The sequence below is a fragment of the Chenopodium quinoa genome, unplaced genomic scaffold (genome assembly GCF_001683475.1).
Source record: "Chenopodium quinoa cultivar QQ74 unplaced genomic scaffold, ASM168347v1, whole genome shotgun sequence".
NCBI classification, from domain to species: domain Eukaryota; kingdom Viridiplantae; phylum Streptophyta; class Magnoliopsida; order Caryophyllales; family Amaranthaceae; genus Chenopodium; species Chenopodium quinoa.
Window position 1 is genome coordinate 1629084 of NW_018745080.1, and position 20005 is coordinate 1649088.

General features: G+C 31.6%; 2 protein-coding genes across 3 annotated transcripts; one reads left to right on the plus strand and one right to left on the minus strand.

Annotated features, from left to right (window-relative positions):
• The first annotated feature begins 565 nt into the window (after window positions 1–565).
• Window positions 566–3781, plus strand: LOC110709711 (zinc-finger homeodomain protein 1-like). 2 transcript variants are annotated; one of them, XM_021887937.1, is made up of 2 exons: window positions 566–1898; window positions 3008–3781. In XM_021887937.1, exons 1-2 carry the CDS (start codon window positions 1055–1057, stop codon window positions 3085–3087), a joined length of 924 nt encoding a protein of 307 aa, XP_021743629.1. In that variant the 5' UTR covers window positions 566–1054; the 3' UTR covers window positions 3088–3781. The 2 variants fall into 2 exon arrangements, with proteins under 2 accessions (XP_021743629.1, XP_021743630.1); XM_021887938.1 differs by lacking the exon at window positions 3008–3781 and adding an exon at window positions 2199–2349 and having other exon boundaries at window positions 569–1898.
• A 13084-nt stretch (window positions 3782–16865) lies between these two features.
• LOC110709713 (serine/threonine-protein kinase-like protein At3g51990) lies at window positions 16866–19035 on the minus strand. Its single transcript, XM_021887940.1, has one exon. It carries the CDS (start codon window positions 18434–18436, stop codon window positions 16985–16987), a length of 1452 nt encoding a protein of 483 aa, XP_021743632.1. The 5' UTR covers window positions 18437–19035; the 3' UTR covers window positions 16866–16984.
• Window positions 19036–20005: the final 970 nt, after the last annotated feature.

The window sequence follows — 20005 nt, forward strand, 5'->3', positions numbered from 1 at the left end:
TTCTTTCGTTTTTTCATAGAAGATGCTAACATAACTTAACCAAGGGAAAATTTAACAAAGCTAAGTGATTAATATTGCTACATTTTTTGTTTCTTTTTGCTCTTTTATATTAGGTACTTTGGGACAGTTATACATGTCGTATGAAATAAACTTGTTATTAAAGTTCTTAAAATAACATAGGATGCAATTGACATGTCAGAGGGTCAGCACCACACAATCACACACCCTACGACATAATGCTAATAACAAATGGCTTGTTATATCAAAGATGACCCATGTTCATGTTGTGTTGAGCCATGTTGTACCCCCGCCATACTTTTCCAACAATATAAACATTGCCAAGGGTTAGTTCATCATGCATAGTTTTACACCATGATCAGACCCAACTCTATCTTTATCTATTGTAAAGTATAACTATTACTTTAAAACTTGTAAAAGCGTAACCATTACTTTGAAACAGATTGTAAGTAAAACTCAGTAACTCCCAACTGGAATAGATAACGGAGTAATTGAGCGAAAATTAGATATGGGTGGAGAAAATTACAAATTAGAAAGAAATGAAAAGCAAAATGAGGGGGGGGGGTATGGAATGAAAGTAGGACATACTTTCCTTTTTAATTTTTAAAAAAAAATTGGCAGCAGATCGGGTAATTGATGTCCACACTCTCATTCTCTCTCTTCCTCTCTCTTTCAAACACTCATCTCTTCTCCCAATCCTCTCTTATCTTCTTCCCACCCTCACTTAAACCCCCCTTCTCTCTCTTTTTTAAGATTAAACCCCTCTTTTTTTCTCTCTCCTCTAAATTGCTTTGTTCAACTTTCTGTATTTTATTTTACATAATAATAATAAAAAAAAAAATAGAGGGTCAAAAAAAAAAAAAAAAAACAACCCAAAACCTTTTTTATTTTTCTCTCTCCGACCAAATTCCATCATCATCAACTCCCAAAACCCAGATCTTCTGTGCAATTAATTTAGGATTTAGGAATTTAGAACAACCCCTTTTCCCTTTTTTTTTTTTATTTATTTTTTAAAAATTACTAGGTAAAAAAAAAAATGGAGTTCGAAGATGAACACGATGAAGAGCAAGAGGAGGAAGAAGAAGACGAAGAGGAAATTACCATACAACCCCCAGCTGCAGCTGTAGTAGTCCCACCGAGTTACGACCCAATTGGGGGTAGTGGTGGAAATTCAGCTCCGAGTCGACCCCGAGTTAGCTCAGCGAGTGGAGGTGGAGGAGAGAGAAGATCCGTAGTTGTAAGGTACAGAGAATGCTTAAAAAACCACGCTGTTAACATCGGTGGCCACGCCGTAGACGGCTGCGGTGAGTTCATGGCGGCAGGCGAGGAAGGCACTTTAGACGCGCTAAAGTGCGCTGCCTGTAACTGCCACCGTAATTTCCACCGCAAGGAGACCGACATCAGCGGCGATAATATAACATCGCCGAATACGGGTCCGTCTCCAGCGGTGGCACCTCCGGCACCTGCGGGTACAATGTACCCGCAATTCTCGGGGTATTACCGGACCCCGCCGCCTCCGGGGTCCGGGTATCACCACCACTACCGGCCCCTCGCTGTGCTACCGTCAACATCGGGTGGGACACATAGTGGGGACATGGGGGATGATATGTCCCACCCGAGTAGCAGCGGGGGCGAGGGGAGGCGGGAAAGCGGTAGTGGAGGTGTAGGTGGTGGAGGAAGTGCAATGATGATGGTACCCAAAAAAAGACACAGAACAAAATTTAGTCAAGAACAAAAGGATAAGATGCTTGCATTTGCTGAGAAATTGGGTTGGAGAATTCAAAAACATGATGAAACTGCTGTACAACAATTCTGTGCTGAAGTTCAAGTTAAGCGTCAAGTGCTCAAAGTTTGGATGCATAACAACAAGCATACTCTTGGTAAAAAGCCCTAAAATTATATCATATCCATTACCTAAAATTATTATTATTAATTTTATTATTTCAAAATAAGTAAAGTATAGAGTATAAATTTTACTCGTACTAAACCAAGCTAAGCTAAGCTAGTTAAATTATTACTACTACTATTATTAGCTATTAATTAATAATTTCTATTTTTAGTAGTAGTATTATTATTATTCTTGTGTTTTGTTGGTTGTGTCATTGTGGTTAGTAATCTAGAGGTTTTTAATTCTAGGGTTTTAATTAAACTCTCTCTTTCTCATGTTTTTCTCTCTTTAGGACGTTGATGATGATGTACTTAGCTTCTTCATGGTACTGCTGCTAGCTTTTAGGATGAGGAATTTTGAGATTGAGTTGATTATTCTTAAATTTTTATTAATATCATATTTGACATTATTGAGCAATTTCTCATCCTCCATTTCTCTTGTTATTTACAATTATTTGTTGGGTTTAATTTCCTTTGGTGTTACACTACTATTATCATCATCATCATCATTTTCAATTTTTTTCGAGCTTTTAACTTACGATTTTTGTGCAATTCATATAGATAAACAAGTCGAGATTACTAAAGAAACTCGAATTGCCATGGATAAATCGTAGCCCTAGCTAGAACGAACACGGTATTTAGTGTATTATTATCGTTGTAAACTAATATCGATCACACAATTGTTATGAGGGGGTATCCCATGTCGTGATAAGTCTAGTCTTAAAACGAAAGAAGTACTAGGAAGTAAAATTAAATATTTTTGGGGAAGGGATATGCCTTAATTTGTGTACAACCAAGTTGTTAAGGTAATACTACTAGTAGTAGTATTAAGAGGAAAGGTGAGATCATATGATATCATGCTCATCTAATAGTACATTATCATCAAATTTTCTTATCATCAATGAATCAAACACTTCCAACTAGAATCAAACGTGTTTAGCATGCAAACCAAACATGGTGCTGGTTTTTATTTTGTTCTCATTAACATCTGTCATCTTCTCCTTTCTTTTGCCTCATCTCTAGCTTTATCTTCTTTCATCTTAATATTATTCCCAGTAATTTTTACTGCTACTTGGTATTTATCCCTTAATTTTAATTTCAGGTCACGGTTTTTGTTGCTCTTCATTTCATTGGCTAAGTAAAGATACTTCAACTTTATTCCTTCTTTTTTCTAGGCTTTGAGATTAGTTTCTTTTAATTTTTTGGCGGAGTAAGTGGATCGAGGCGTTATTCAAACGGGGTGATGAGGTAAAGTAGTAATTTCTATTGTACAACTGAACCATGGCTATTTTTTATGCTCATTATGGGGGTTTGAGGAGCGAACCATTGGACCAAGGATTTGGGTGTGGACATACATCCTGACTGAGGTAATATTAACTAGTAAGGCCAAAAAAATAAATAAAAACTGAAGGGGTATGAGCAAATCAAGTATTCAACTACTACTGAATTTAGGGAAAGAGCACATTTGCTCTTTCGTGTTTGGTTGCTTCATTTCTACGCCCGTTACTTGTTTGGTTTAACTCTCATTAATTATCTTTCTTTTCTTTTCTGTTTTGCCTCAATACTTCCTCCTGCACTTCCCACTTCAGCCTTTGTTTGTATGCCTTTTATTTCTGCTTTCTTCAGCTGTTACTTTGCTTCTACCCCTCCTCCCCAGCCCCGTTTATTCATGTAGTGATAAATCAATCTCTGGGATCGGTAATTGTCCGATCTCTTGACATATGTTCATAGATTAATATGGGTTTGTTTTTGGAACATTAACATCTTCAAAATGATGACTTTTATTATATAGCTCATCTTGTGAAAGAATTGGTTCTCTGAATCTAGAGAGTGCATAGCATTGAGTAGATGATTAGGCCATGTTTTTTACTTATGCTAATCTTCAAAGCTATATAGGGATTTTGATGAAAAACATGAGTGTAAAATAATGAAAGTGGTGAAACTTGTAAATAAAATACATAGCAAGTTCAACAATACAAGATTGTGATTTGAATGACATTTGATGAATGTGGCTCATGAAGTTACTCAAAAGGTGCTTCTTGTTATTATTAGGTTATATAAGAAGGAAATATTTGATTATTACATAACCTAAATGACTTAGAGAAGTGTTATGATCAAAGGAAAGATACTACGATGGTAAGGGGAAGAGGTGCAAGTGCTAGATCTACTATGGTGAAAAGAGATTCAAATAAACATGCAACCTAATATATAACCATATACGGTTCTTACCAAGTAGATTAAGACTTCATTGATCAAAATGTACCCTAATTATGTGATTCCCTTCAATTGATTGCAGTTTAGAAGTTTATAATGTGATATATTAGAAATTAAATTTTCATCCGAGTTTCAATAATCTAAATTGTACTGGATGAAGGCTGCACTCACGAATATGGTGATACCTCCAGTTACTTTTACTTGAACATCTTCATACGCTGGATGAAGGGTCACGAATATGGTGAAACCTCTAGCGCTGTCACTTTGAGTTCAACTCATCATAAAAGAGACTTACATTAATTAAGAACTTATGGAGTCTAGTTAATCTAAATAGTACATAGTCATAAAAATGGAAATGATGTTCATAATTTCGGTGTTGTTAAGGTATGAATCATGGAGTTTAAGGGGCCCTTGAATGAAAAGGAGTAAAAAAGGAGTGACTTTAAAATGATGAATGCAAGCATGTTACTTATTCACCAGCAACAAGTGTTTGATAATGAAGAAGCAAGGAGGCTGATGTATCAAGTACCACACTTACTAAACTCACAATGTTGTTGGAGAAAAGAGAAAACATATACACTTGCATTGAGTATAAAATAAAGGTGAAGATAGGGAGAGGAATTAAAAAGAAGAACCTAAGAAAAAGATTGAGCCTATAAGTTTTTTTCTTTTAATTTTTAAAAATATGGTTTCCTTAAAACTAAATGGATATATGTGAGATGGAAGAGACAACCTATCAAACATGCCCTTATAATTCGAAAATTTCATTGGTATGTTTCATATTTTGAGACATTATTGTATAAGGATGCTATATATTTTCTGATTGTCATTTACCATTTTCCATTTGTATGTATACCATATATCATGAACTTGATAAATAGGTCTAGTTTGAGTTCTTGGTGATCTTAAAGCATTTCCCCATTATTTTCTGCAGCAAATTAACCACTTACTAATGATTGATTACAGTAATAAACTAGGTTAATTAATTGTTCTTAAGAAGATTGATTAGAATGATTATGATAGAAAGTTTCAAAGAGCTTAGGTGAGGAGTCCTTTGAGGCTTTGATGGAAGAAGCTAATTAAGCTAAGCTACCCAAACCATATTGGCTTTTCCTTGTGGTGTGGCAGTAAATTTAAATTATAAGGTGAACATTTCTTGTTTATAACAAGCTACTCTAGTTGCTAAACTATAGCCTTTTCTATCCAATGCAATCCAGTATAGGATAGTGTTGTAATCCTGTAACCAATCACGATTCTTAAAAGTGTAATCCGATCCATTTAACTCCGCTCTTTTAGGACATATTATTAAATTTGTTACCGTTGCGATTTTTAGTTTTTAACTTTGATAAATAAAAGTATATTATAAGTGTTTCAAAACCAAAGAAAGTAGTTTTCCAATTTAGAATTAGTTTTTGTTCCTATAATCATTATGAGTGCAAAACTAGTTATGATGTCCGAACAAGGCTATTACTTAAATATCAATAATTATTCACTTGACTCCCTCACGTCTCCAATTGGTCTAAGCTAGAAGAGGTACAAAAACAAGGATTCTCTTATAGATAGACAATGAAATGAACTCTAAGTAGAACTATAATATCTTAGAAACATCATGATCATTACTAAAACTAGCCGATATAAATGCAAAAATAAACATTAACCCAAAGTGTTAAATTGGTATGTAGATGTTAGACGTGGTGTGACAAGTCAAATCTAGTAACACCACGCCAATTACTGTGTACACTACTGTGTTAGCTAGTTACAGTTCCTATTTTAATGGAATAGTCTTAGTCTTAGTCTAGTCTCATCATCATGGACCTTTATAACATACAGATTTGCAGAATTCCCAACTATCTAAAAGTTGCATTTCATTTCATCTGCATGCAATCCTTCCATTATGGGCATGTTTATAAAATAATTATAAACTATAGCTTTCATAAATCCAAAAAGTAGTGCATGCACCATGATATAAAACTTAAGGCATACATTAATAACACACTAACACATGATTATATTAAGGGCGTATATAGTATAGGTTTGTTGTCGTAGGTGTAAATTTGTAACACCCTTGTGGCTTATTAGCTCGTTCAAGCAAAGAAAAACGAGAAATAGAGCAAAAGACAAAAGAGCGAGGAGAGAGAAAAGGGAAAGATTCCATCGTAGGGAAAAGAGGGAGAAAGGAGAAAATATGTGGGCAGAAACAAGACACATAAAATGTTGGGGAAAGTCTACGCCATTGTAATAGCTGTCTGGAAAAATGATCTCAAACACAAAAAATAAAAATAAGGGGTTAAGATAGTAAGTGTTGCAACCCCTCAATTCGTCTCATTCAATGTTGCTTTATTCCCTTCTGGTGGGAACATGTGGGCTCTTTATTTTTTTTTCAGGGGGAAGAATAGAGAGTACAATTTTTTTGTGTATGAGAATTGTGAACCTCCCAAAATAATAAAAACAAATTGCTTAATTTGGAGTTATAATAAAATTATGAATATTAAATGTGTTATAAAATTATTTTTCTTAGCTTTTAATTTGGTGGGACATTTCTACACCTAAATTATATGCCCATCTTATTCTTTAGCCCTACATCTAGTACTATCTATATATCACCTTATATAACTTGTACCTTGCTCTATTATTATTGTCTCTTTCAATATTCTTATGCACTTGTTTAATTAAAAAGCTTGTTTTAATCTAACCTCGTGTTTCTGTTATGCAAGTACATTGGCTTATTTGATTAATTAATTAAATTGTATTCCAAACATTTATGGGAAGATACATTATCTAAATTAAAACAGTTTTTATTATGGAGTAGTACATATGAGATAATAAATATGATGGAGGAAATCATAATTGAGTTTCTTGCTTTTAAATTTTTTAACATAATGTTAGGGTACGGTGTGTTCTATTCAAACAAATATTATTTATATATTTTTAACTTATTAAAATCTATACATTTTTCTACAATAATATATTTAAATTAATAAGTTTATTACTTAAGTTATATAATTGAATATGTCTACATTGTTAATTGAAATACATCTTCATCCAAGAATACATTTATTTAATTATACAATAAATCACTGCTTTAATTAATTTTCATGAAAAAAAATTAAATATTTCTTCCATCCATCGCAGAACAATTTGTATGTGTCACATTTTTATTTTTATTTTTATTAATTAGTTCCTACAAATTAATACTTGTAGAAACTATCTAATTTAATTTAGTAATTAGAATTTGATCAGTTCCATGTAATAACTTTAAATTTTAGTAAGTTAAAATTTTAGTTGTTCCATTTGACACATACGTTTACTTTTGGTTCTATTCTCGTACCAAAGATCAAGATGCACAACATCAAAGAGTTAACATGAACAGTATATATTCAAATCAAGCTAACCACAGAGACTTTCTAAACATTTAACTTCAACAACTTTGTATTGCTTAACACATAGACTTTCTAAATATTTTACTTCAACAATTCAACTTTGTACTTCTAATTACATGCATGATCACTAGTAGTTAATGAAGAGTCAATTTAAGGTCTTCATCTATATGATTAAACTTGATATATGTGATAACGATTAAATTTGATACTATTGTTTATCCAATAATAACTAACCTCAAATGTGTGATAACGATTAAATTTGATACTATTGTTTATCCAATAATAACTAACCTCAAATGTGGTCAATAATTTAAATTTAAGGGGTTGATACTCTCATGGATTATCTCAATGCGAAATTGCTTAACTTTACTAATTTTACCTTGACATATAGGCTCCAAAATCATGTAAGATCTGATTATTTGTCAATTGTCATGTAATAGTGCACTACTGATGCTGTCACAAACAAATCTTAATTGGGTAATGTAGTACAATGCCATGTTTCACAGTCAAAATGATTTTCTGTAACGCTATAATAAGCCACTCCATAATGTCCAGCTTTGTGAAAGAATTGGAAGTTGGTTTTCCACTACATTTTAGATCACTAATTCACTATATATATATGGTACAAATAGATGACCTAGATGTCTAGTAAACATCAATAAATATATGCCATTAGCCCATTACCTAGTACGAATCTTTTTAGATTAATTGAAGATCCAAGTTTGAATATAACGCGAATAGACTAATAAAAATACAATCATCCCTTCCCTCCTTTTAAAAATTTCCATCCCTATTTTCACTTTATTAAGATGGTGATAGATACTCAATCCCTCCATTCTAAGTTAAACACAACAATTTTACTAGTTTTATTTGTTGATGCATAACTTTGATTATTAATATATTTAATTGATAAATTAGTAAAAATTATGAAAATCTAAAATATTGAAACTATACAATGACTTAAATCTAAATAAAATGTTAAATACATTTGTTTTTATAGTGAAAAAGTCAACTTGAGGCATGAATTGCCACTTGCATATAACATGTTTAAGTATGCGGGAAGCGGGATAGTAAAAGTGTAGATGAATTTTGGGACAATGCTAACGTAATCAGAAATTGTGTTACCTTTTAGGGTCGACCCAAACAAAAAAACAAAGTCAAAGACTAGAGAAATTCTTTAAGATTGATTCAAAAAATAAAACGGGGCAGTCTTTTAGGGTTAATCGATCCACACAAGATTAGCAAAATTATATGAGAATATAAGTCATTATTTGGTTCAATTTAGTATTATTTCATGTTATATAATTCTAACACTTACCCTTTGATATTATAGTAAGACTTACTCCGTATATTTTAAGACGTACTATTTAGTAATTGTTTTAGGGAATTATGTGAGAAATTGAGAATATAAATTCTCTAAGTCGTAACGAACTTGCTTAAGCTTATTACGTATTTTTCCTTAATTAGGATCACTATATCTACTTCAATTCCTTTAAGCGAACATAGATAATATAATACATTGTTATTACATATTTACATGCACTTTTTGAATTTATGTGTTATATATTACTATGTATTATATTATTTGTTGTTTTTGCTTGCTTATTCTTTCTTGTATCATATCCATTCGTTATAACCAATGTCACATATATTCATGATTAAATCAAATTAATCATGATTAACCAATCTTAATAACTTCTGGTATTTTTGGGTCAAATAAACCTTGTTAAGTAAATTCAGGTACACTTTAACTTTAGGTTGGATAATCAATCATCACAAGTAGTCACCTCAGGTCAGTCTAATGTCTAAGAGAAGTTTAGTTAGGATAATTAACAACTAGGATTATGTAGGTTCTTTCTAACTAACAATCAAATTACCATGAGTCAGCTTGGCAACAAACCCTAGTCAACCTTAATAAACCTAAATCATGAAAAATAAATCCACTATGATAGTTGTAAGTTAATATTGCTATATAATACTAGCAGTATATTTGAATATATATATATATATATATATATATATATATATATATATATATATATATATATATAATATATATATATATATATATTAAAAAAAACACCAAAGATTCAAAAGTAAGTTCAATCCCATCTCAACAACCGTATAATACATAACCTGAAAATTGCACATGGTGTTAGGTTGTAGGTTAACTAGACTAATTTTAGATAAGGTGATGGAATTATTGCTACACACTCGTGAAAATTGTGGTCCAAATTCTTGGGTAACTACTTTTTCTTAATTGTTTCAAGACATAGCTAAGTGGTGGGTCTAAAGTTTTTTCAACACTTAATGTACATGTTTTCGTATCTTTTGCTAGCTCTTTTGCAACTTGTTTACTCTTTAATCTTTACTAATTTAATTATTATTTATGTTAGTTATGTGAATATCAACTATTTTAATTGATTAAATAAGTACTTAAAAAGAGTATTCATTTACGATTAAGCATTATTATTTCGCAATTCCAAATTTTGTTTATGTTAATTTTTAATTGTCAATTGTGATTGTCTACACTAGAAAATTAGTTAATTACTCATTGTGTATATAATATTATACACCAATCTTGATATTTTAATGCAAGTGTTTTTTTTTCTTTCTCTATCAACTCTTCAATGTTTATCCCCCTATTTTTAGCAAGTTAAAAGCCCCCCACATTTGCACCTATATCTTTGGGCTTTGAATGAATTGGATCAATTCTACGTACCATGTTTATTATTCTATTCTAGCTCCCTTGATTTGTATTTTTAAGTGACACATTATGAGTATGTTTTAACATACAAGTATGTTTGGTCTTTAGTATCTACAATTTTTTATGAGTAAAAATACTTATGATATTGTACAATAATAACAAAAATTTATACTCGTATATAGGTAAAAACATAAAAAAAACAAAAAATAAATTAAAAAATAAATTCAATCAAGTTATGTAAATAGCGCAAAAAGTCTCAATATATCACATAAAATAAACAAAGCGAGTATCACAAAAAATTTGTAACTTAGAAAGTGATTGAATTGATAAGTTGGAATACTGTTAAACATATGTACTGTATTAGATTGTCTTCAGGTTTCTTGTATTGGGGCATAGTGGCTTTGTTTTTTTGTTTGGAAAGACAACTTTCTACCAAAGCTCATTAAAGAGGCATAACAAGCCTAGTGCTTGGGCTTGATCACCTGATTTAGTAGTGTACGTTTCTCTACAATCGGTTCCAAGTGCAAGCTTGAGTACTGTACTACAATATTACTCATGCTCGACTCTGGTTGGCCGAGGTAACTAAACATAAAGTGAATATTAAATTATTAATTCCTTACAAGTTTACAAAGGAGTGTATTTACCAAAAATGAACACATATAACATATAATAGCCATATATATAAGAGACTAAGACCGTATGTTGAGATGAGATACGTTTTTATTACTTGTAAACTAAAGTGAGATGAAAGAAGTAACTTTTTCTTAAGGGCATCGCAAATCATAAATAGCCACATAGGAAAGAGGAGATTCGAATATCTGATAAACTCTCTTTATGTTTTTTAAGTGTTACAATTTGCCTATTTCTTACCATTTGATCACATAATACTTCTGACTTTTACTTTTAATAATATACGTAGTACTATATATCAAAAACCAAGGTTACTGTATGTTGTTAGATTAGTCGCAATTTATTCTTTCAGCTTTCATCATGAACACAAGGCATGCCTTGACATACGTATTTGATCAATTGTAAATTTGTAACACTCAGAAAAATTGGAGTATCGTACACAAACACGCGGAGTCTTTGTCACTAGGCCAAGGGCGGAGAAAGTAAAAGTTAATAGTTAAGTCATAGATTTGGGCATTTAATGGCGATGGAGGGGCCAATGGTTGCACAGAGAGGACGTGGCTAAGAAGCAGAGATTGTGACTGCACACATTGTCTAATATCATCCGTATTATATTATTGGACCTACCACTGTTGTACTACTACAGTTATTGCGAGTATTTAGACGACCCATTTCAAGTACTGGCTTATGGTTCACCATTCACCAATAAAAAGGCCTGCTTATTTGACTATTTTATTGGCAGCTTATTATTGGGCCTCATTATTCATTTTTAACTAGTGTACTTCGTATAATTTTTCGTGTTTAATACAGGGCCTTACATTGGGCCACTATTGGAAGCTTAATGATCTTTCCCAAAAACAAATTGCAATTAGACCAACAGCAAGTATTGCTTATTTTCTAGTTGAGTAGCTTCGACATCAAATTTCATCTGAATAGTTGGGATAAGATCAATTATATGCCTTGACTCTCGACCAATTTACTAAGGATAGTACCGTTCTCGGTTTATAATGCTATCATAATTCAATTGAGAAGCAAAACAAAATGTAAACAATGTAGAAAGGGCTACGACTAAAAAGTGTATGTAGGAGTGTCAGGTAAAAAAAAAATGGGAATATCTTACATAAAAAATTGTGATTTGCTAGTCTTGAGTTTGAACAATAATTTAGTTTAAAAGCAATTGAAAATAGATGAATTTATTAGCTAGACTAATGTTATAGTCATTTTTTCATCTCTTCTCATGTTAGTGTGTTACTCATTTAACAAGGGGGTTGTATTCCCACCAATCCAAGTAAACATGTACCATCGTCAAAGGAGTCATCTCTAGTTACTTGACAATGATGTTTTGGATAGGAAACAATCACCTTGATGATATTTGATATGTATCAGATACAAAAAACTTCTTAAGTTTGGAGTTAGAGTTTAATCACGTAATCATACTTATATTATGACTTATGAGGGTATACTAAATTAGAGAATGTACATGTTTCAAGATCTCCATCAAATTTAGGCTAGCTAATAACAACACTAAAAAGTAAACCTTTTGGACACCCGAACATTGAACATACAAGTTAGAGTTTTTGTCATTACAATATGTTAAGATTTTGATGGCTAATTTACCAACTTAGCTACCCCAACACACAAACTTAAACTTATATTTGTAAGAGTGTATCTCACCAAAATATTCTTTTGTAGCCCTAACAAGTTTATGTAATATGTTGTGTATTGCTAGATACAGTATTATTAGTCATCTTCGTTTTTCATTGTAGACAAGTTGCATGTATGTATATTCTACCTTGAAATATCTTCTTGATTGGTTGAATTGGAAAGTCTTCCACACTTTTTGCAGTTTCACGAAGAATAAACTTGTCAGTTATAGGAACACTTTAAAGGTTAAATTCTTTTACCTTCCACTAACCCTAATTGTCTTACTCTAGTAGCTCTACTAAGATATAATTAGAGAACTATCTCTTGAGATAAGAGGGTTTTTTTTTTTTTTTTTTTTTTTGCAAAATATCTAGCTATCAAATTATAATCAAATATTAAACTATTTAGTAGTAGATGACCTAATGAAGCGGCAATTTTTTGATCGAGATTGATGATTCAATAATATAATCAAACAAAAATGATAATAATTCCAACCTCTTTTCTTTGTTAACTTCTCCTTCATCTTTCGTATGCAAACTACAAATGTGTTGAACTGCTACGATAGAGAAGACACGATTAGTAACAAAATGAAACGTACGTAAACAAAATATATAGAAAACATCCAAAATAAACATTAATGACTGATTTCTTATGCATTGGTTTTATGCATTAATGTACTTTGGAATATATTCAACATCAACAGCTATTTGTTTCTAATTAACAAGTTACTACAAACTTACTGATCAAGAATGTGGTCCAATAATTCCTTCATCCCTTCATCACAAAAACTATTGCTTCATGACTCATGAGACCTTGACTACTGAGAGTTGCATCGAGATCCGAGCAGATTTTTATTAATTAGCCATTATTTTGCATCTTGGCCACAATAATACTTATGCAAGTAGTTGTTTGGTTGATATAGGAGTATTACACAACACATACGTAATAGATAATATTAAGCATTAAGAGGAGTTCAAATTCTTAAAGGAATTGAAGTTTAATTTTCTTGAATAGCAATTAATTTAATTACAGTAGTAGAGCCAGCGTTCAAGCCAAATGATAATTAGTCTCTTTGTTTTTTGTTCTTCCTATTGTTTTTGAATCAATTGTCAATGCAACAAGAGACCAGAGTTAGCTAACTTATTGTCCAAGTAACAAAAATGTTTCATAACCAAAGTAAGCAAACTCAGTGAGTTTAATATGTTATGAACAATGCTATGTAATCAATTTTCTTAAGGAATAATATTTAGGCCTTATTCTTTTGAGCTTCTCGCCAGAGCATAGTATAGCAGGGTAGAACATATTTCATTTTCATTATTATTATTATTATTATTATTATTATTATTATTATTATTATTATTATTATTATTATTATATCTCAAAAACAGACAAAGTCATACAACCTACAACCTACAACCTTATCGCATTATTATCATTATTTATTATTATTATTATTATTATTATTATTATTATTATTATCATCATAATCATTATTATTATTATTATTATTATTATTATTGTTATTATTATTATCGCATTATTATCATTAGTTATTTATTATTATTATTATTATTATTATTATTATTTGTTGAGATGATATGGTTTTGATGATTATAAACCAATGATGCTTATGAACTAACTTGTGTGTTGATGTGCATATTAAACAAGTCATGGAGATTGATCCTTGTATATCATGAAGATGGTTAAAGCAATTATCCGTGAAGTTCCCACGAGGTACTTTTAAAGAGAAGTTCCTAATAAATAGGGAACAAGTAATAAAGTTATAATTACTATATTTATTATTATTTAATTATGTTAGTTTAAGAACTTTATTTATATATTTCACTTCGGTTTGATTAAAGTGTGTTAAGTGTACAGGTTTTTAGGCACGTTCTTGAGAAAGAAACAAGATCCAGAGTTGGAACAAAGGAAGTCCTTAATCTCTCCATGAAATACACTACGGACTAATCGAAGGAAGAAAATAGAGAAGTTCATGTCAAGTATTCCTTTAGGAGTCTATATATAAGATCCTATGAGAAGCACTATGAAGTTCCCTGTAGGAACAATCAACATGCGGAGTAGCATTGAGCATAAAGCTAGAAGATATGAGTTTATTTTCTAGGATTCATGTACGTATGTAGAAACTTGAAAGGTATTGGAACTCACGGTACTAAAAGGAACTTGAAGGAAGTACAAAATTGATCTTCTCTAAATAAGCGTTCAATTATATTGCATTCTTATTTATTAGATATTTTTCCTAAGGAAAATGCTTTATAAACAAAGTTTTATTAATGTGATAAAAGTGAATCTTTTTTGGAAGAAAAGATTTTATTTTGTTTTTGGAAAATAAACCTAGGATATTATTTTACAAAAACTTATCTTTTCCTAAATATATTTTTTATTAATCATATTGTTTTGACTGGCTATTTTTAGGGAAAATCAGTTGAGATATTTTAGTACTGAATATTCAAAGGAACTTGTAAAAGTTTGTAACTGGAATAAGTCTTCTTATTGCGTTTAAGTTGAGAATTATTTTACTGGAATTTATTCTTGTGATTAAATTGGTTACAAAAATGTTTTAAAAAATAAATATCTTGGTTACCTTATTTTACAAAACGTTTTCTTTTTCTCCAAGGATTGATTTTAGCACACCCTATAATTTCTCTCCAAAAAAACAATTTTCAAATGCTTACCCATATGTCACGTTCATCACTTCCTTCCCACATTCTCCACTATACTAATATTGATTGTTCTTAAAGTTTAGGAACACTACATGTTAGTTGTAGAGAATATAGAGGAAGTGGGTATGCTTGGGTACATTATAAATAAGAGGCTTTGTTTTCACTTTCAGATTGTCTAACCATAGTGAGTCTTTCCAAACACGTTTGGCTTTAGTGAGTCATTTCAAATGGGTCTAATTTAAGTTGAAAAGATTTTCATATAATATATTTTGTTTTCACGTAAGTAAGTTAGTACTACAAGTTCCTAATTGTTCTTGAGTTTCTATGTATTAAAGTTAAATCTATTATTGAGTTGTAATTTAAGAAAAAGGTTGAGTTACCTTTTGTAAAGACTTAGAATTGAGTCTTGAGTTTTCAAGCTTCGGGGTTGAAACTGCAAAGAGCATTTGGGGGTAGATTTAGGTTCTAAAGGAACTTAAATTCCTATCGAGTTCCTATAGGTTGTAATAGTATTTCCTATATAGTGAAGTCAATTTAGAAAATTCCAAGTGGTTGTGGTTTTTCTTCTTGTTGGGCACAAGAAGTTTCCACGCTAAAATCTCTCTTGCACTTTTATTTGTTCCATAGCATTAAATGTTTTTAATTCCGCAAAATGTTGGAACACTAGTTCCTACACAATTCACCCCCCCCCTCTTGTGTGCTCCATCCAAATAACATTATTATTATTATTATCATTATTATTATTATTATTATTATTATTATTATTTGATTTTTTATAGATTTTTTTACTCTTTTTATATCATTAGGAAATGTGTTAGATAATATAAAATATTAATTATTATCATTGAATATTAGTTATTATTATCAATTAATATTATATATTAATTATTATTATTATTAAATATTAATTGTTATTATCTGTAAATATTAGTTATTATTATTAAATATTAATAATAATAATTATTATTATTATTAAATATTAATTATTATTATCATTGTTAATTATTATTTTTAAGCAGAAAAGGGCAGGGCAGAGTAGATTTTAGCAAAGCAGAACATAATAGACCAAAGCAAAAGAACAGGGCCTTAGTATGTCATATATCATCACTTAGGTAAGTTTGATTACACTCGAATTAACTTGTTGGGTGAACCTAGTTATACTTAATTATTGAGCACTATATTCTATCTGAAATAAATTTTAAAAAACACTCGAAATATAACATATTCTTAAAAGAACATTTTGTATAATCATCATATTTATGTTATTTACTTCACATATGACAGAATTGAACAACATTATAGACGAAATTAATCCCAGTCACATATCGAGTTTCATCCTATCTCCAAAAAATAAATTAAAAAAACTAATGTACTCGTAGTTAACAATCTTAAGATTCTTAACATCTTCATGGCATCTTATTCCATCGTGACTTATAAGGATTGTGAAATTGGGATGATTATGCCTTTAAGAGGGAAAAGTGTTAAAAAACAAAAAAGTAAAGCATGTACAGTAATAAAGTGAGTATAATGATACAACTTTCATAAATAAAAGTGTAGTTGAACTGCTAAAGTAGACACTAATTTAACAATAATTGAGACAAATATGTTGGTCCAATCCAATTCATATATCTGCTCCTTTAGTAGAATCTTTGACTACTACTACTACTAAAGCAGTTATACTTGCAATAAAAACAGATTTCAATATTCACACATAAAAATCATATCTTATCAAATTAAACAAATATTAGTACAATTATCATTACACAAATCAAAGTTGCCAACATACTTTATCCTACTTAATTAAACCAAGTTAAATTATACTATTAGCTTTCTAATTGGGGAGTTTTAGTTAATTTACTACTATTACATTTTACTAATAATGGAAACACTTCCACTTCCTTCCCATTTGTATTCTTCACCCTATTACCACTATATAACATACTCATTGACCTTGATTTACTTAATCTCACAGAAGATATTTTTACTGTTACTTTAGCTGCTCTCCCTTTTACCACCACCATATTATTATTATTATTACCACTGTTAATCTCATCAATAGTTACTGCTTCTGGCCCCACCTTTGCAATTTCCCTAAACTCACCAATTGATTTTGACCTTGATCTTAATCTCACCGTTGGATGCCTGCCACGTGTAGTGATCTCCTCATCAGTCAAATTGTCAACATTGGATCCTTTTTTCCTTATTCTAGTGGGACCCACCTTCATTCTACTCTCATCCCAATCACTACCGTCAAACTCATCCGACGGCTCTAATCTCCTCACGCGCCGTCGTAAACTCCCCAATACAGGAAACCCTTCAACTTTAATCCTCCTATAAACCTTCTTCAAACAATCAACAATCACTGTGACAGGTGGCCGTTTCTCAGCCGTTGATCTCACACATCTCGCCGCCAACAACCCCAACTCCCTCACCACCGTCTGATCAACCCTACCCCTAATCCGACGGTCCAACATGCCTGCATACCCACCTGACTTAATCAACGGTAAAGCCCAATCCACAATCGACGGTGGAGAATACTCCACGTCAATCGCTTTTCTCCCGCTAATAATCTCAAGCAATAAAATCCCAAAACTAAAAACATCACTCTTAGTGCTTAAATCACCCGGCGCAAGATAGCATGGATCCAAATACCCTAACGTGCCCGCCGGTGGCGTGGACATGACGCGCACATCTGCCACGTGTCCTTTAATCGCCAACCCAAAATCACTCAACCTTGCATTTTCTCTCTCATCGATTAACACGTTGGAAGACTTAATGTCTCGATGAATTACGGGTGGGTTCGATTTATTATGCAGGGTTCGAACCGCTTTTGCAATTTGCAGCGCGAATCGAACCCGGGTCAATAAAGCGAGAGGTTTGTTATTTACGTGGAGGTAGTCATAGAGTGAGCCGTTAGGCATGTAATGAACAATTGGTAACAGGTTTTTATCGGGATCAACGGCGTAACCGATGAGGTTGACGATCCGACGGCTGGTGATTGTGGAGAGAATGCTGATTTCGTTTTCGGAGGTTTCGGAGACGGAGGAGGTTGGTTTTTTTACGGCGGCGGTGAGGGACCCTTTGTTGAGGACGGCACGGTAGACGGCGCCGTGGGAGCCTTTACCGAGGAGGACACGTGGGGAGAAGCCATTGGTTGCGGAGTCGATAGCGGAGTATGAGAAGCGTGTTAGCTTAATAGGGTTGGCTGTTGAGGAAGAAGAGGAGGTGTTGTTGCAGGTGGAAATGGAGGAATCGGTGTTACAGAGAAAGCGCATTGTGTGAGAGAGAGAAAAATGGAGGGAGAGTGGGAAGAAAAGAGAAAGCCAAAAGCCATTGAAGGAAAGAAATTAAAGAAAGAGAATGAGAATGAGAATCACCTTTTTTTTGTTAAAGTGGCATGATGCTTGGGATTTTTACAGCTTTATTATAGTTTTATTTTATTTTGATTTATGATTTTTAAAAAATGGGGGAGGAGAAAAGAGGTGGGAAATGGTGAATGCATGGAGGAAGGTAGAAGAAGGAGAAGAAAATGGTGTGTAGTTTAAATTTGTTTAATTTTAATTTATTTACGTACGTATGAAAAGACGTGAGGCGGACGGTGATAATAAAGGTCACAAAGCTCTTTAATTGGGCGTGGGGTCATGTAACTCAGATTCTTGTTTCGTTTGTCCCAATTCCCAAATTCCAAATTTTTAAATTCCAGGTTAAGATGACTTCAAGAGTACATCATGCCTGTTTATATGTTATTACTCCGTATCTGTTGTGAGGTTAATCGTGTAGCAGATTAGGTTGCATTATTAGTATAGATTGTAAGTGTTGTAATCTAATTTCTAAATTACTACAAAATTATTAGTGGAAATTGTAAATTATTGTATGTCTTAGGAGAGGAGTATGGATATTAGTCATGTTACTTCTGATTATAATGGAGAATTATATGCTATTTTTTCTCGTAATACATTAGAAATTTTTTTAAGGGTTTCTTACAACAGAAAAAATCTTTTACTACAAGTTACAACTATTATATAGCAAATGCCAAGTAATACATAGAGTATTAACTAATTATATATTTTTAACAATTTACTATTTTAAAATAAAATCCTATAACCCCCTAACTTTTAAAAAGTGATAGGGTTATAGTCTTATGGAAGCAAGAGATAACTTTATTTAAATAATACTCCGTAGTCTATACTTTTTTTCGTCATTCAAAGATTGTTCAACTATTACATTTTATTTTAATTAAGAATTATACTGGGATATTGCATTCAAGTTTTATTAGATGTAAAATACGAAAGACAATTGAAAGGCTAATGAATAAATTAAAATCAATATTGACAAACTATTTAACCTAGCTAGCTATGTAGGTTTTAATCATTCGATCATAGTAAAACTACTCCAATAATTAGATTAAACTTAATAATGAGTAATAGTAATGTAAATAACACTATTCAACGTATAACAAAATTGGTTTCTAATTAAAAACAATACATTGAAGATAGAATGAGTGAGGTTGATCCGGTCACCTCTTTTGATAAGTCTCGACTAATTAACTTGTTTAAAATCTAATACCTAGACTCAAATAGTAGTATTGTATATACTTTAACTTAACAAAAGGACTCCAAGAGCAAGTATACAGTAAGATTAAAGCAAGGTTGCATGGAAAGGAGAAAAAACAAACCTACCGAATTTATTAATATTACTAGTTAAGTTTATATGTTTTGTTGACCTATTAAATATTTTTTATGATACACTCTAATTCAAATGGAAGGATAAGATGGAATCATTATCTATCTTGAAAATGAAATAGCTCACGCTATCTACTCGATTATCAAATGGAATTGATCTAG

Bases quoted from the DNA above. Each gene is read 5' to 3' on its own strand.
- LOC110709711 (XM_021887937.1), top strand. From the start codon at position 1,055: ATGGAGTTCGAAGATGAACACGATGAAGAGCAAGAGGAGGAAGAAGAA. The intron at 1,899-3,007 runs GTAAAAAGCCCT...TTTTAATTTCAG, and splicing joins TAACAACAAGCATACTCTTG to GTCACGGTTTTTGTTGCTCT.
- LOC110709713 (XM_021887940.1), bottom strand. From the start codon at position 18,436: ATGCGCTTTCTCTGTAACACCGATTCCTCCATTTCCACCTGCAACAAC.